Source organism: Rhinopithecus bieti, unplaced genomic scaffold (assembly GCF_001698545.2).
Source record: "Rhinopithecus bieti isolate Rb0 unplaced genomic scaffold, ASM169854v2 scaffold_11161, whole genome shotgun sequence".
Lineage (NCBI taxonomy): Eukaryota > Metazoa > Chordata > Mammalia > Primates > Cercopithecidae > Rhinopithecus > Rhinopithecus bieti.
In genome coordinates, this window is record NW_016806937.1 from 2,813,744 (window position 1) to 2,831,962 (window position 18,219).

An 18,219-nucleotide genomic window follows, 5' to 3' on the forward strand; every position below is an offset into this window, starting at 1 on the left:
TCAAAAAGAACACAAATTTATGTGTCAGCTATCCTCCCCTAGAAAAGTATTTTCAACTCTGAAAACCTTAGCTAGGTTTAAAGCAGAGACCTAACTACAAAGCTATTTTGAAGTGCTAAATTAATTTAAATGAGGATGATAGCCATGCTTAACTCCTTAAAGGAAGCAAGCATACAAAGGAATATAATCAAATTACCCTCCTATCCCAATCCTCAGTATATCCAGGCATTAACAAATCTCTGCAGTCAACTAAGATAACTTTCTGATACTGTTTATATACTTCTTTTCAAATTTCTAAAAAACCCAAACCATTTAATTGATTCTCCAGTTACTGTCTTTCTAAGGGGGACAGAATTAACATAGGAGAGTGTTTTGGCTGCAGGTATGCACACATGTATATACCCATCTACTCTGTGGTACCTCTTGATTTAGGGTTATATTTAAACTTCTGTTTAAAAAATCAAGGTCTTGAAACTTGGCTGTGGAGTATGTGGAAACTTTTATATATCCCAACCGCCCTTGCTATAATAAAAACGAAATAGAGCCATGTTCCTTAACTCCATACAGCAACAGCAGAATGGCACAAGTCAGCTGCGCAACAGAGAGCCAGGAATTCTTTTGCACTACAGCGTAACCAAGAATGAGGAATATTCTCATCCACAGGTTTAAATATAGTGCTGGTTCCTAAACCAATGACCCAAGTTATTGAGCAAAGAATGACCATAGCTGTATGCTGGTTCTAGAAGTTTTTTCTCCTAAGAAATAAATGATGGTTTAGAAATTAAAATACTTGAATTTTGTTGAATAAGCCTCAGCTCAGTAGAGTTTGATCTTAAACTGCACAGAATCCTAGATAACAGCTATTCCATAAACAGATTTGAGTATAAAGATATCTGGCACTTGAATACCACAAGATACAAATGAAAACATTCAGGACAATACTGTTTATAATAGTTGGAGTGATTAACACCACAAATGCCCAGCAGCAATACAAATCTATACAATGGTTTTCTACAAGACTATATTTTCTGTTTTTTAAAAAAGAAGACTGGCCAGACACAGTGGCTCATGCCTGTAATCCCAGCGCCTTGGGAGGCTGAGGAGGGTGGATCACCTGAGGTCAGGAGTTCGGGACCAGCCTGGCCAATATGGTGAAACCCTGTCTCTACAAAAAATACAAAAATTAACTGGGCGTGGTGGTACACCTGTAATCCCAGCTACTCGGGAGGCTGAGGAAAGAGAATTGCTTGAACCTGGGAGGTGCAGGCTGCAGTGAGCCGACATCACGCCACTGCACTCCAGCCTAGGCAACAGAGTGAGACCATGTCTCAAAAAAATTAAAAAGAAAAAAAACCGGCCGGGCGCGGTGGCTCAAGCCTGTAATCCCAGCACTTTGGGAGGCCGAGACGGGCGAATCACGAGGTCAGGAGATCGAAACCATCCTGGCTAACATGGTGAAACCCCATCTCTACTAAAAATAAAAAAAAATAAAAAATAAAAAAAAAAAAATTAGCTGGGCGACGTGGCGGGCGCCTGTAGTCCCAGCTACTCGGGAGGCTGAGGCAGGAGAATGGCGTGAACCTGGGAGGCGGAGCTTGCAGTGAGCTGAGATCCGGCCACTGTACTCCAGCCTGGGGCAGAGCGAGACTCTGTCTCAAAAAAAAAAAAAAAAAGAAAAAAAACAAAGGACTACAGCAAAGAGCATTATCACGAATAATATCCAGGGGAGAAAAAAAAGCAAGCGAAAAAAAGTGAAAAGGATGTACAGAGGGTGACACTATACAGAATGTGCTAACCAATACTATGCTGTTTATGCATAACAATGGTAAAGTTCTAAAAATCATGCATGGCATGACAAAAACAATTTATAATAGTGGTTACTTTCAAAGAAAATGCACAGGGTATGCCTGTAAGTTTAAGTTCTTCATAAAATTTAGTTCCAGGTAAGAAACAAAATCTACAGCAAATATTTCTAAATTCAAAGCAATAATTAAAGAAAATACAAGAACCAACTCTTACTTTAATGTTTCTGTAGGTCTCATTCAGAACCATCTTGTTAAATTCAGGATTCTTCAGCGTGTCAAGGAAGTTTGAATACAGGCTATGAAAGTTTGGCTCAATACTGACTCTCTTCATAACCAGATACTGCGAAACCCAAGGCATAAATTCTTCTTTCACGGTTTCCTTCAGCTCTTCAACCTAGCCAGTTAATACGACATGGGAAGCACAGAATTACACTATGATAAAATAACACTTGGTTTCTATGAACCATACTATACAGCACTCTCTACAGCACTATAATGGCTCCTTGCAAAACTAACTAGATACTAAAGCATGACTTTCCTTCACACCAGATAGATGCTATGAAGGAGAGTATGCTCAATTCCCTAGTCAATCACAACTCAACCCAGGTGATTGGGACTGAAACATTTATGGTCATTTTCAGCTTCAAAATCATAAAACATGTAGTCTCCTATCTCCACATGAATTACTAATCTACAAGCTGCCATTAACAGACCCACAGTGTAACCAAGAATGGGGAAAATTCCAGAACCATGTTTTCCTAAATTTCCATCTACAGGAATCTTTAGCTAACTCTGGTGTTTCCAAGTACAGCTGACCCTTGAGCAAGAATATGAATGACACAGAGTAAAATTAAATGTAGATTTTCCTCTATTAATACCTCCACTACCTCGGAGACACCAAGACTTCCTCTTCTCCTCCTCAGCCTATTCAACATGAAGATAAAGACCTGTATGATGATCATTTCCACTTAACAGATAGTAAATATATCTTTTCTTCCTTATAATTTTCCTTCATAATATTTCTTTCCAGTTTATTTTATCCTAACAATACAGTATTATATGCATATAAGATATGTGTTAATCAACTATTTGTGTTATCACAGTAAGGCTTCTGGTCAACAGTAGGCCGTTAATAGTTAAGCTCTGGGGGAATAAAAACTTATACCAGGATTTGGCTACACAGAGGATTGGCAACCCTAACCCCCATGTTGCTCAAGGGTCAACTATACTGTCTTACCATGTAATCTGAGGAGGCAAGTGGCATTCTTTATGCTTTTCACAAAGTCGGTCTCAGTTATTAGGTTGTAATAAATACTCTGAATAGTCTCTGGGAGAAAATGAGTTATGACTAATGACTAGTACAAATGAAACTTTCTATCACCACGAGAACATTAAGCTTCTTTCAAAAAACTGCAAAACAAAACCTTAAAAATTGGTACTATTTAATGTTTACCAAAACCACTAGGTTAAATACACATATTCCCTTTGAGTTTATTACCTCTACCTTTAAAGTGAATATGTAAAAGGGTCAACAATATATCCTTTAGTCCATTAAGGAAAAGAGAAGGCATTTATAAACTATGACAGCATGCTCACCTTTTGTGTCATATTTGACTGTGAGAGATTATTGAAAATAAAAGCAATTTTCTCCTGGATATTTTCCGGGGGCTCCACAATTCTCTCAGTTTGATCTGTGGCTACAAGCAACGTATCTATATTTGTAGTATTAATAGAAGGCTAAAAAAAAAAATAAAGTACATAAGGCAAACAAGTTGAAGTGCTTCTCTGAAAAAAGTCCAATAATGCATACAGACTTAGTGTTAAAAAATACACATGGTATGATTGTGTATTAGAAACGTGGGCAAGAATAGTGAACTATTAATATGTTTGCCTCTGGGAAATAGAAGGATGGGAGATACGAAGGAAGAAATGTTGGTCTTTTATATCTTTTTTGGTAGGCATGTTATGATAAAATTCTAATACATGCTCACTAGTGATATAATCATAAATCCTGGAAGAGAAAAAAGACAGATCTACTTACTGGCACATCTTTCTTAAAGCTGACTCCAGTTGGCCTGGTGACTGTAACCGTTTTAGCAACAGTGGTGGTTGTTGAGGTGGTAACCATAGTGCTAACTTGACCAGCAAGAGGAGCTTTTGCTGGAACCTGGGCCTGAGCCTGGGCCTGAGCCAGTGCAATACTTCCAGGGGTTGTGATAGAGCCTTGCATTTTCACAGGAGGATCTCTAGACTGCTGTCCATACTCAATATACTAAAAGGGTAGGGAGAGGAAAAAGAGTTAACCTTAATTGCTAAGTCTGGATTATATGTCCCCCTTTTCTGAGAGGGTAAAAAACATGTATGAATGCTTTTTGGTTCATCTAGCTCCCATACTCTTTGCCCCATACCCTGGCACTAGTACATAAGTAGATTCTATGAACTCCTTCAGCGATAAAATCTTAGTATTTATGAGAGAACTACAGCAAAACAAATTCTAAAGCAGCAGCCCCAGATACTGCATATAAATGCCTTTAAACTCCTTAAAAAATGCAAACTTTAAAAGTCTTAATAATTCATACAGTAAACTCATCTCTTTTCTAATTAGGCAGCAATGAGAAACCAAAGGTCTTAAAAAACGAAAACCGTGGTAGTATGAGTTATTATCTCAATAAAGCTGTTATTACAAAAAAATACTCACTCTACATAGCCCGTCCCCACACAATTTAGAGTGCTGACATAAGGATCCTGAAACTATTTCAACAGTCCTTACCTAGCAGAACTAAACCTACCAATTATGTATACAACAGTTTTATTTTTAGAGGGACATTTCTAAAGTAGGAAAGAGTCTCAGAAGAAAGTATAGCCCTTTATGCTGACAAAGTACAGAAAGTGATGGTCTCTCTCTCTCTGGCTATCTTGCTACATACAGTGGGTGCTAGGGACTAGTTTTGAGTGATCGCTCCCCTGCTATCTCACTCTTTCTCCAAGTCTTTCAAGCTCCATATTCCTGTCTCTTAATTTGTCTCAATCCACTCACTTGAATGAATATACTCCACATTCCCAGAGATTAAGTCATTACAATAACCCTGCCCTCCTAATAAACCTACAAGGATGAGGTAGAGAGCACTGAACTAAATTAAAATACAGAATATCAAGAAGGTTCAAATTCTGATCATCCTGATTTCTTAAAATAAGATCTTATAAAGTTATCTACTGCATGTTAAAAAGAAAGTCAATTAACCAACTTCCCTGTTCTATATAAACTCATATTGACCAAAACCAAGACAAAGGTATAGATGATGCTTATCAATTAACCTAAACCTAAAATCAGTCACTGCAACAATGCTTCTCAAATTTCAGTAATAATAACGATCATATAAAATGGTTTTTAAAATGTATATTCCCTAGGTCTATTTTCCCAGGGACTGACTCCTTTTAAATAAGCATCTCAGGCGGGTGCGGTGGCTTACATCTATAATCCCAGCACTCTGCAGGGCGAAGGTGGGCAGATCACCTGAGGTCAGGAGTTCAAGACCAGCCTGGCCGACAGGGTGAAACTTCGTCTCTACAAAAATACAAAAATTAGCCGGGCATGATGGCAGGTGCCTGTAATCGCAGCTGAGATGGGAGAATCACTTGAACCCGGGAGGAAGATGTTGTAGTGAGCCACGATTGTCTCACTCCAGCCTGGGCGACAGAGCAAGATTCCATCTCAAAACAAAACAAAACAAAACAAAACAAAACCACACCTCAAAGGAATCTACCTTTATTTTAATAAACATGATCTAAGTCTTATGTGTAACAGCTTTGGCTCATATTAACTCATAAAATTTCACATTTTACACACAAGATTCCCACTCCAATTCCCTTTTAGAATGAGGCAGGGTGTCTGTACTTTACCTAAGATAAAGATTCTCTTAGTAGAACTGTTTATTCTTCAACTCCATTATCAGGTTAAAAGAATGAGTAAAAAGTGTTTGAAGTAAGCCTGCTACTTAGAAAAGATAATCCAAGAATGATTATTTTTTCATGTTCTCTTGTAAGGCCACAAAATGAACAACCTCAACTAATATGTACACCTATATCATGCCAATTATTAAGAAATCTTAATGCCATTACCATCAAGTCTACAAAAAAAGCCAAAATATTAAACCCTCCAAATACTATACAGCTATTTGGGTTTTAGGTACAGAGGGCACTTACCTCCTGTAAATGATGTGGAAATTGCATAAAGTGACTGATAGAAGCCAAATGCTGACAATACTGGGGATAGTCCTTCAATCTGCCAACAAAATCATTCTGCCATCATTTCGTGTCAGAACAGAAGCAGCACTAACAAAATGTTTTTGTCCAAATGCTAATCTAGGTCATTTTCTCCATCTTACCTACGAATAACTTATTTGAAGAAAATGTCAAAGCGGGAAGAAAACAAAAGTAGGAGGAGAAAATACTGATGATTTTCACTGGATTTACATCAGAAAAGACACTACCTTTGATTTTAAAGGCTATATTTTACTTAAAATAGATTAAAATGAGCCACTTATCTGGAAACAATTCAAATTTTCACCTACGTACGAATGGAAAAATAATTTGTAGTCAACCCATATAGCAGAATACTACACAAGACTACTGAAACATGTAGTAACATAAATCTCAAAAAACTACATATTTCTATGACTCTGTGTAAATGACATTCTAGAAAAACTTTAGAGATTATCAGAGATTGCGAGTCAGGGAAGGGGACTAACTACAAAGGGGAACAAGGAAACCTCTTGGGAGATGATGAAAATATTCTCCATCAGCCGGACATGCTGATTTATGCCTATAATCCCATCACTTTGGGAGGCCGCGGCAGGACAATCACTTGAGTTCAAGAGTTCCAAAATATTCTGTATCTTGATTGTGGTGGGCGTTACAGAACTGTATAAATTTGCCAAAATTCAAAGAACTACATACCTAAAAGGGAAGACTTCTACTGTACAAAGTATACCTCATAAATATCCAACCAAAAAACCTCTGCTCTCATTTTAGTTTTCCTACCACTTATTTTTAAAAAGAGAAGCTTTGGCCGGGCCCAGTGGCTGACACCTATAATCCCAGCACTCTGGGAGGCCGAGGCAGATGGATCACCTGAGGTCAGGAGTTCAAGCCTGGCCAACATGATGGAACCCTGTCTCTACTAAAAATACAAAAATTAGCTGGGTGCAGTGGCACGCATGTGTAATCCCAGCTACTCAGGAGGTTGAGGCAGGAGAATCACTTGACCTCAGGAGGTGGAGGTTGCAGTGAGCCCAGATCGCACCACTGCACTCCAGCCTGGGCAACAGAGCAAGACCCCATCTCAAAAAAAAAAAAAAAAAAAAAAAAAAAGCTTCAGGCCAGGCACAGTGGCTCACACCATAATCCCAGTACTTTCAGAGACTGAGGCGGGGGTTTAAGACCAGATTGAGTAACACGGTGAAATCCTGTCTGTACAAAAAATACAAAAGGCTGGGCATGGTGGTAGGCACCTGTGGTCCCAGCTACTCAGGAGGCTGAAGTGAGAGAATCACTTGAGCCCGCGAGGTCAAGGCTGCAGTGAGCCAAGATCGCGCCACTGCACTCCAGCCTGGGTAAGAGTTAAGACCCTGTCTGTGGGGTCAGGGAAGAGACACTTCACAGGAAACCTATCCACTTACCTGTTTTTAAATCTATCTAGCGCAGCAATCCCAAAATAATACATTTTGGATCCAAAAGGCTTGCGTAAGGCTTCAAGAACATATCGTAGAGCCAGGCCTAGTGCCATGTAAGTGACCAGTCCTTTCTCAATTATACCACCAAACAGGCAGGCTGTTATATGTAACTCTTTATCAGGATACTGGGGAAAAAAACGGTATTCTTCAAACAAGTTCCTTAGCATACAGTTAAACACTTCTCGTTCCCTCTTTATAGTAGAGTCTTTAAATCTCTGCAGCATTTCTAATACCTGGAAAAGCAAGACAAAAACAACGCACACATAAAGGAAACAATTACTAAGAGCCTTTCTCAAATATCCTTGACAAAAGACTGTTAAGTAGAATATTCACCAAAAGAGCTTGAGACAAATATTAAGGTTTCAAAACACACATCGCTGTATCAGAGCATTTTGAGCTGGATTTCTAAAAACACTGAAAAGGACATTTATTTAAGACTGGCTTAAACAATAAATAATCAGATCATCGTAGACACTCACCTCATCAACAGACATGGTTGGATGTGGTGGATGATTATAGATTCGCTGAAAATAGCTGTTTGCTTCATCATCTATCTCTTTACTAAAGTGCTGGTTTGCCTCTGGCCACACCTGAGACAAGTCCGCTGTTGGAAACAAAAAAGGTATCAGTGGGTATTTAAGCCCTTCTTCCACTTCCCCATAAAACACAGACAGCCAGAAACTACTGCAGTTCTAACTTTAAGGGAAATATAAAAAAACTGGAAAAGGTATTAAGCGGTCAAGTTTCAGTATTAACGCGTTCTAGGGTAGACATAAAAGATCCTTAACAAAGTGCCTTCCATAATTCTACATTAGTATTATCTTCATCAGGACTCATTACAACACAAAAGTTAACTTGGTTCAAACTCATAATGCACTTACCCTTAATACAACCTCATTAGGTTAACAAATCTTTATCACTTTATAATAAAAATCACATTTAACATATAATTATCATGCATGTGCATGAAAGACTGATGTAAACACAAAGCATGCTACAAAACATAACATTCAGACAAGACTTTCACACTAACGTTATCAAGTCAGCTGGAATACTTTCAAATCTCGTGTCATGACTACACAGTCCCAATGACAAGGACTTCAGTCAATTATACCTATGGATTTATAAAGATGACTTCTATGAATTTAGTTAGGATAAAAAAATCACTAAGGAGGTGAAACAAAAATTGGAAACAGAAATCTGAAATTTTCCTTGTCACTCCTGACTTGCTTTAAAAAAAAACTCAACACATGTTTAGGTTAAGTACAAGAGTTACATTCGTTTATCTACCACATATTAATTTCTCTTTATCATATCTATTTCTTACTTTTAGGACAAACACCCTCAGGATGCAGCCTCTTACTAACCATGACTTGTTCTGGGAATCCACAGCAAAAGTGGATTGGTATCTCTAACTTTTATTTTAATAATTCAAATTTGTGAATTGATTCCCATTGGTCTAGAAGGCACATCAACATATGGCCCTACTAACACAAAGGAGACATACAACTAAACATTTTTATCAGTCACACTTCACAATCACAGACAACACTACCACTTACAAGGTTTCATCTTACTCTGCTGGAATGTAGGCTGATTCAGTCCAGAGGTGCCCAATTTCCTCTGTACAAAAGGGTCGTTATTCACTGCAGGGAGTCCAAGAGCACCAGTTCCTATACCAGTCAGGCTGCCTGTGCCAAGACCACCTACTAGAGAGAACGAAGGCAGCCACAAATCCTATCATTATTCATATACTTGATTTTATTAACATCTCATATATTAATAAGACTGACTTTTAAAATAGTCATAACTCTTATTTTAAAAGTCAGAGCCTTTGTTAATTCCCTTATTACATCTATTCAATTTTACAGAGCCTACAAACTAGGCAGTAACAACAGATAATCCAAATTTCTTCAGCATCTGGAATTATTTATATTCTTGATAATGTGCAAAAAATTAATGTATACATTCTCGAAGCACATACTCCCATAGCCAAGGTAGTTAAAATAAGGAGCTGGCTAGCTTTTCTCAATTATTCCAATCAGATAATTTCATGATACCATCTTTTAAAGTTACCATGAGTCTCAAAACTTCTTTATTCCTCTCAACTCTGACAAACGGAATCTGACAATAATTAGAGCTTTGCTAGGAAGGCCTTAGTAAGTTCAGTAACATTTATTTAAATGAATTAATCATAAAAGCTAGAAGATTAGAGCAGCAATGTTAACTAGATCAGAGTCAACGACGACATAGAAGTCCTTAGGTTTTAGTGCCCGAACTTACAGTGTCAACATAACAAGTACAGGGGGCTAAGAAGAGGTAGGTACAAACAACCACAACAACAACCAAAAAAAATGTAGCTTTTATTTCAATGTAAAGTTACATGCCACGGTATCTGGGAAAAAAACTGAAAACGTGGCCAGGCACGGCGGCTCACGTTCTGTAATCCCAGCACTTTGGGGGGCCAAGGTGGGTGGATCACCTGAGGTCAGGAATTTGAGACGAGCCTGGCCAACATGGTGAAACCCTGTCTCTACTAAAAATACAAAAAACTAGCAAGGCATGATGGTGGGTGCCTGTAATCCCAGCTACTCAGGAGGCTGAGGCAGGAGAATCGCTTAAACCTAGGAGGCTGAGGTTGCAGTGAGCCGAAATAGCGCCACTGCACTCCAGCCTGGGCAGCGAGAGCGAAACCCCGTCCCTCCCCCCAAAAAAAACCTTAAAATGTTTTTAGGATGTCCTATCATCTTCAAGGTTGGTGAAATGCAATAAGGCAGGCAGAACATATGCCTGAACCTGATATGTACAATAGTTTCTACCTTTATTATATCAACCTGAATTCACAAAGCTGTGAGTCCTTGATCTAAGTCCTTTAGAATGTGATTAACATACATGTTACCACTTATACTATCATGTTAACACAAAATCCTTACTAAATAATTCAATTAACTTTACAACTACAAATACCCTAATTCTTTCCTCCAATTAGACTGAATGGAATATAATCTGTTTTTCTTTTCCCAACTTTGGATACTGAAGCAGCTTTCACAATTTCATTTAAGCAGCTTTCCTTGTCATAGTGACTCCAAACCCCTTACCAAATAGTAAGGCATAATGAAACTTATGAATAATCCAGGCTCTCATTTGCCTCCCCCTTACCTGGAAGCTGTGATGAAAGTCCTCCAATACCACTGAATGCAGTGGTTTGATTGGGGGTTGAAAGGGGTGGAAATGCTTTTGCTGGTGACTGAGGGGTACTGAATGCAGAACCCAAATTTGGAGGAAAACCCTGCATACTCTGGGTGTGAGGGGCAGCTGAACCACCTATACTAAGAGATGTCATTCCAGCAAGAGGGTCAATCTAAAGAAAACATTATAAAATGTATTAAACATACTTCGAGGAAAGGCAGACACACGTAAAGCAGTCTTTAACAACAGCTCTTCATAATCTTAAAAAGCAAACTATTACACCCACTCAATCACAATAATACTTAAATCCCAGTTATCAAGTCAAGCGTGTCAGTCACTTTTCTTACTGTGTCACATATGGAATAGGTTTAAAGAGTTTTGCCTTTGACAAAGTTCAGGTTGAGAATCCCTTATTGAAAATACTTGGGACCAGAAAAGTTTTCAATTTTGGATTTTGGAATATTTGCGTATACATAACCAGATATCATAACAATCCCATCATGGGGAGGGGACCCATGTCAAAGCATGAAATTCACTTGTTTCACATATACCTATATACACATAACCAGAATGTAATCTTATACAATATTTTTTAAAGAATTTTGTGCATGAGGCCGGGCGCGGTGGCTCAAGCCTGTAATCCCAGCACTTTGGGAGGCCGAGACGGGTGGATCACAAGGTCAGGAGATCGAGACCATCCTGGCTAACACGGTGAAACACCGTCTCTACTTAAAAAAAAAAAAAAAAACTAGCCGGGCGAGGTGGTAGGCGCCTGTAGTCCCAGCTACTCAGGAGACTGAGGCAGGAGAATGGCGAAAACCCGGGAGGCGGAGCTTGCAGTGAGCTGAGATCCGGCTACTGCACTCCAGCCTGGGCGACAGAGCAAGACTCTGTCTCATTGGAAAAAAAAAAAAAAAAAGAATTTTCTGCATGAAACAAAACTATGACTATGTTCTAACTCAACACATAACATCAGATCACATATGGAATTTTCTACTTGTGGTTTGTCATGTCAGCGCTCCAAAAGTTTGACTTTGGAGCATTTTAGATTTACAGATTAAGGATGCTCAACCTATAACAGAGCCATAAAAAGGGCTATAAAATCTAATGAACAACACTTAAGATGGACTGCCCTAAACTTTTAGTGGTGACATGGGACAGTTATATTAATAAATCCTCACAAATTCCAGTAAGTCACTTTAAAACAATCTCTCAAGCTAAATTTAAGTTTCAACATAAATAGAAATATTAGAAATTAGAAACAAATCTCCCAGTCAAAATAAATTTAGTCAAAATTTGGGGATTTTGGAGGTGGGGAAGATCAGCTCCAATTTTGAAAACAAAACAAGGTATGTTATTCACCAAAATATGTATTTTTAAAATATCTAATAAACTGCACTTCCAGGCTTCTTAAGTTTGTGGCACTACTTCATACCTTCATGGCTATAGAATGTGACAAGCAAATGCCTTTTATAGGGAAGTAGCCACTGAATCACTAAGTTTTAGCCTCTTTCTTTCCTTAAAACCCAATATGCCATTCAATGCATCTGAAAATAGAAGCGCAATATGTTGCTCCCAGAGAGAAGGGGGTGGTTGATGTCAGGGAGTAACTTAAATGTACCTTGTTTTTAAAAGAGCAGTTCAGTTGAGAGCTGAAGAGCCCCAGTTATAACAAGTCGTTATGCTCTAGCACTGTTGCTTGGCCCGTGAAGCTACAAACAAGACACATCAGGTTCAAAGGCAGTGCTTAGGTCTCAAGAGTCTATGTAATTCATATTTTAAAAAGAAACCCTCTTCATTTACCTAAATAAAGTTGTTTGTACATTTCCTCTTAGAGTCACGTTCTATTTGATGATAAAATCTATTCTTAACTACAATGCCTATTTACATATCTCCTTTAACATAAGTGGATGCTAGACATGCAGTTATCCAAAATGTAACAAATTCAGACAATTTATTAAAGACATAGAAGCTTATTCTATTCCAAATCTATGGCAAATGAAGATGTATCAAATGTAGCACTCGTTTACCTGAACAGGAGAAATGGCATCTAAGCTGCTAGCACTAGGAGGACGGCCTTTTGGCATAACTCCAGGTGGTGGTTGTCTGGCCTTATTCATAACATTACTGCAATTGGCTACCATGGTGAGGATAGTTTCCGATAGTTCCTGAGAAACACTCCTAAAATAGAGGGGAAGAAGTAAAAAAAATTCAGTTCCTATTCCCCAGAACATGTAAGTAAACTAATCTGATTTTATTTTTTATTTTAATTTTGAGATGGCGTCTCACTCTGTCACCCCAGACTGGAGTGCAGTGGCACGGTATCAGTTCACTGCAACCTCTGCCCCACAGGGTTCAGGCGATTCTTCTGCCTCAGTCTCCCGAGTACCAATCTGATTTTCTAATAAATAAACTTTGTTGAGGCCGGGCACAGTGGCTCATACCTGACCTGTAGTCCCATTGCTTTGAAAGACTGAGGTGGAAGGATTGCTTGAGCCAGGAGTTTGAGGCCAACCTTGGGCAAAATAGCAAGATCCCACGTCTACAAATATTAAATAAGTATTAAAAAGTCGAGGCTGGGCGTAGTGGCTCATGCCTGTAATCCCAGCACTTTGGGAGGCCAAGGTGGGCGGTTTGCCTGAGGTCAGGAGTTCAAGACCAGTCTGGCTAACATGGTGAAACCCCATCTCTACTAAAAACACAAAAATAAGCCAGGCATGGTGGTGCACGCCTGTAGTCCCAGCTACTCAGGAGGCTGAGGCAGGAGAATCACTTGAACCTGGGAGGCAGAGACTGCAGTGAACAGAGATCACGCCACTACACTCCAGCCTGGGCGACAGAGCAAGATTTCGTCTCCAAAACAAAACAAAACAAAAGTGAGCCTGGTCTCGTGGCATGCGCCCGTACTCCCAGCTACTTGGGAGGCTGAGTTGGGGGGACTGATAGAGTGAAGGAGTTCGAGGCTGCAATGAGCTATAATCGCACCACAGCATTTCAGCCTGGGTAAGAGACGAGAAGTAAAGGGAAAGGGGAAAGAAAACTTGCTGGAACATGTAGCCAAATTTCTGCCACATCCTCTATCCCTCTGCACTTGTCACTCATCACTAGAATTTTCTGAGTACTGGCTTTCTCTTGAAACTAATTTGCACTTCTGAAACAAACTAGTATACAGTACAACCAAAATATTTTAAAATTCTCCAAGAAACATTCCATAGCTTTAACCACTTTGTCAAAAATTATGCCCAAACCCAAACATATCAAAGCAAACAGGCATGCAATTTTTATACTAGTATATCACAGTCTAAGATAATACATGTACTTATAGACAAAAACACCATGCATAGTAATTACCTTTAACAAGCACATGAAGAAGCGACTGACCTCTAAAACAAATGTCAAGTAGGGTAAATGTTTACTTGACAGTTATACCAATTTTCCTGTCTTAGGTTGCTATTACAGGTTGAGCATCCCAAATCCGAAAATCTGAATCCCAAACACTATAAAATCTAAAACTTTCTGAATGCCAATGTTTAAAGGAAATGCTCATTGGAGCATTTTGGAGTTTGGATTTTTGAATTGGAGGTGTATATTAATCAAGTATAAGGCAAACGGTTAAAAAAAATTTTTTTTAACCCAAAACCCAAAACACTTCTGATCCCAAGCATTTCCAAGAAGGGATACTCAGTCTGTATTGCCTCATACAACTATGGGGTCCTTTGTATTTAGAAGCTCTACTTGGACCATGAGCGATGGCTCACGACTATAATTCTAGCACTTTGGGAGGCTAAGGCAGGCGGATCACCTGAGGTCAGAAGCTCAAGACCAGCCTGGCCAACATGGTGAAACTCCATCTCTACTGCAAATACAAAAATCAGCCGGGCAAGTGGCAGGCACCTCTAATCCCAGCTACTCAGGAGACTGAGGCAGGAGAATTGCTTGAACCCGGGAGCCGAGATTGTACTACTGTACTCCAGCCTGGGCAACAGAGTGTGAGACTCCATATCAAAAAAAAAAAGCAGCTCTACATGATAGCTGGGAGGTGGAGGTGGCTTACACCTATAACCCCAGCACTTTGGGAGGCAGGCAGTAGTGGGAGGATCGCTTAAGGAGCGTCAAGACCAGCCTGTGAACACAGCAAGAATTCATCTCTACAAAAAATTTTCAAAATTAGCCAGATGTGTTGGTACATGACGGTACTCCTAACCACTTGGGAGGCTGAGGCGGGAGGAGTGCTTGAGCCCAGAATTTCAACGCTGTAGTGAGCTATGATCACATTAATGCACTCCAGTCTTAGAGAAAGAACAACACTCTGTCTCTAAAAAAATTAATTAAAAAAAAAAAGGGCAAGGCACGGTGGCTCATGCCTGTAATCCCAGCTCTTTGGGAGACAGAGACGGGGGGTGGATCACAAGGTCAGGAGTTTGAGATCAGCCCGGCCAACACAGTGAAATCCCTTCTCTACTAAAAATACAAAAAATTAGCCAGGTGTGGTGGCAAGTGCCTGTAATCCCAGCTACTCAGGAGGCTGAGGCAGGAGAATTGCTTGAACCCGGGAGGCGGAGGTTGCAGTGACCCGAGATTGCACCACTGCACTCAAGCCTGGGCGACAGTGAGAGACTCCATCTTAAACAACAAAAAAAAGCAGTAGCAGCTGTACATGAACTTAGTCTTAAATCTTCCCACCTAAATTCAGAATGTTACTACTGGCATTAAGAAGTAAAAGTGATCCCTCAGAAAAGAAAGTGGTTTCACATTTGGAGAAAAAAAAAAACAAAAAGACTAGGGTGCTAACAGTACTGAATAAGCCTGTATTACATTAAATCGACAGAGAAAAATCTATGAAAATTTTTACTTGTGCCAGCAAAATAACAATAGTTTGAACATAGAAACAAATGAAATAAACAAGTTGTTTTATGTCCATTGAAGCCAGGAAGAAAAATACAGTCCCGTACCATATGACATTTCAGTCAACAAAATGGTATATGGGACCACATATATAATGGTTGTCCCACAAATTATAATATCATATTTTGCTGTACCTTTTCTGTTTAAATATACAAATACCACTGTGTTATAATTGCCTTCAGTATATTCAGTATAGTACCATCACTGTACAGGTTGGTAGCTTAGGAAGAATAGGCCATACCACATAGGCAAACTGTATACAGTACATTATACCATCTAGGTTTGTTACCAGTATACTATATAATGCTCAAAGACAGAATTGCCTAATGATACCTATCTCAGAAATGCATTCCTATTGTTACGCTATGCAGACCACAAAAAAGAAAAGGGAGCCTCACACTCCTAAAGGTATTGGTCTACTTACTTTAGAAACAAGTAGAACATTAGTTTCCACAAAAATGCTCAAAATAATTAAAGGTATTTCAAATTTAAGGAAACAAGAGGCCATCTGAAGCTTCATTTACAAATGTATCTGCATTCCAAAGACTCCACAACAATTAAAACTGCATAGAGACACCGTATCTCCATGTTGTCCCATATCTCACCATAACAATGGGGACATACTGTATTAGCAAAGCTGTGGGGAAATAGATGCTATAACACTGCTGGTTTTACAAAACAGAAAAATCCCTATGGAGGAAAATTTTGCAATACCTAACACAATCGCACATGAATTTACCTATTATTCTGACACATCCACTTCTAGTAGTCCAATTACACATTGGTAAAAATGATGGATGCAAAATACTGCTCACTGCAACACTATATGTAATACAAAGAGCGAAAACAATGTGAATTTTCACCAGTAGGAGACTGGTTGACTAAAGTACAGAATACTCATTCAATGGAGTATTAGGCAGCAATTAAAAGAAACAAGGAAGCTCTCTAATTGTATGGAGTGAACTCTAGGATATAAGATCAAGAAGCAAGTTGTGTATTATCTCTTCTACAGTGAAGGATAAATATACAAATGAGTATGTATTTGTTTTTAATATAAGATAATGTAAAAATATTAATGACAGTGGCTAACTACAGGAGAAAAGGAGAACAAGGTAGAGGTATCAGAGTTCAAAGTAAGATTTCTCCAAATGTATCTTGCTTTAGGGTTTTGACTTTAAAACCACCATCTATGTTTTACCAATCACAAAAACAAATGCAAGCAAACAAACCATTAAATTAAAAGAAAGTGTTCCAAAAGACCAATGCCACGGGTCAGAAAACAGGCTACCAAGCAGTAGATGGTAATTATATTATACTGCATTGAATCCAAATGCCTTCAACTGTGTAAGCCACACTAACATTTTATGTCTTATGGAAAAACAAAAAAAGTAATTCCACCAATTATAAGACACATCACCAATTTGACTCATCATTTCAGAAATTAGTTAAAGTAGGAAGAAAAATAAAATGGGCACTTTAGAATAAAATATGGTAAATTAAAATATTCACCTTTATTATTTAGGGATAAATTCTTATTTCTGACACAGTTTCAAACTTAGAAGTGGCAAGAATTGGCCAGGCGCAGTGGATCACCTGTGGTCAGGAGTTCCAGACCAGCCTGACCAACATGCTGAAACCCCCTCACTACTAAAAATGAAAAAAAAATTAATTAGCTGGGCATGGTGGCATGCACCTGTAATCCCAACTACTCCGGGGGCTGAGGCAGGAGAACAGCTTGAACCTGGGAGGCGGATGTTGTAGTGAGCCAAGATGGCGCCATTGCACCCCAGCTTGGGCAACGAGAGAAAAACTCCGTCTCAAAAAAATAAATAAATATAAATAAAAAAAGTGGCAAGAATATTACAATTAACTCCCACAAATGCTTTTCATGCCAAGGGTATACATTTGCCCTATTAATCTAACCATTCTTTCTGTATTTTTTGTCCTGCAGCATTGGTTTGGATATATCATGAATTTATCCCTAAATGCTTCGCTACATGTTTTCTTCTTTTTTTGAGACAGGGTCTCACTGTCGCCCAGGCAGCAATGCAGTGGTTCACTGTAGTCTCTGCCTCCTGAGTTCAGATGATCCTCCAACCTCAGCCTCCCCAGTTGCTGGGATTCCACGCACACAGACCATGCCCAGCTAATTTTTAAATGTTTTTTTCAGAGATGGGGTTTTGCGACGTTGCCCAGGCTGGTCTCAAACTCCTAAGCTCAAGCAATTTGCCCACCTCAGTCTCCTAAAGTGCTGGGGTTACAGGTGTGAGTCACCATCCTCAGCCTTCACTATATATTTTCTGTAAGAAAAACATTTTCCGCCGGGCGCGGTGGCTCAAGCCTGTAATCCCAGCACTTTGGGAGGCCGAGACGGGCGGATCACGAGGTCAGGAGATCGAGACCATCCTGGCTAACACGGTGAAACCGCGTCTCTACTAAAAAATACAAAAAACTAGCCAGGGGAGGTGGCGGACGCTTGTAGTCCCAGCTACTTGGGAGGCTGAGGCAGGAGAATGTCGTAAACCCGGGAGGCGGAGCTTGCAGTGAGCTGAGATCCGGCCACTGCACTCCAGCCTGGGCGACAGAGC

The 18,219-nt window shown here is 39.4% G+C and overlaps 1 protein-coding gene across 6 annotated transcripts in view; it reads right to left on the minus strand.

Annotated features, from left to right (window-relative positions):
* CNOT1 (CCR4-NOT transcription complex subunit 1) overlaps positions 1-18,219 on the minus strand; it is an 81,148-nt gene that overhangs the window by 30,099 nt on the left and 32,830 nt on the right. For 2 of the 6 annotated variants that reach the window (XM_017878946.1, XM_017878943.1), the window contains exons 10-18: positions 12,757-12,907; positions 10,697-10,898; positions 9,100-9,243; positions 8,017-8,141; positions 7,484-7,770; positions 6,009-6,087; positions 3,847-4,077; positions 3,402-3,542; positions 2,020-2,199 (exon numbers count right to left, since the gene is read on the minus strand). In XM_017878946.1, coding sequence (XP_017734435.1) covers positions 2,020-2,199; positions 3,402-3,542; positions 3,847-4,077; positions 6,009-6,087; positions 7,484-7,770; positions 8,017-8,141; positions 9,100-9,243; positions 10,697-10,898; positions 12,757-12,907 — 1,540 coding nt within the window. Of the gene's footprint in view, positions 1-2,019; positions 2,200-3,401; positions 3,543-3,846; positions 4,078-6,008; positions 6,088-7,483; positions 7,771-8,016; positions 8,142-9,099; positions 9,247-10,696; positions 10,899-12,756; positions 12,908-18,219 lie in introns of all 6 variants that reach the window. The other 4 variants (XM_017878947.1, XM_017878944.1, XM_017878942.1 and 1 more) reach the window with 2 other exon arrangements.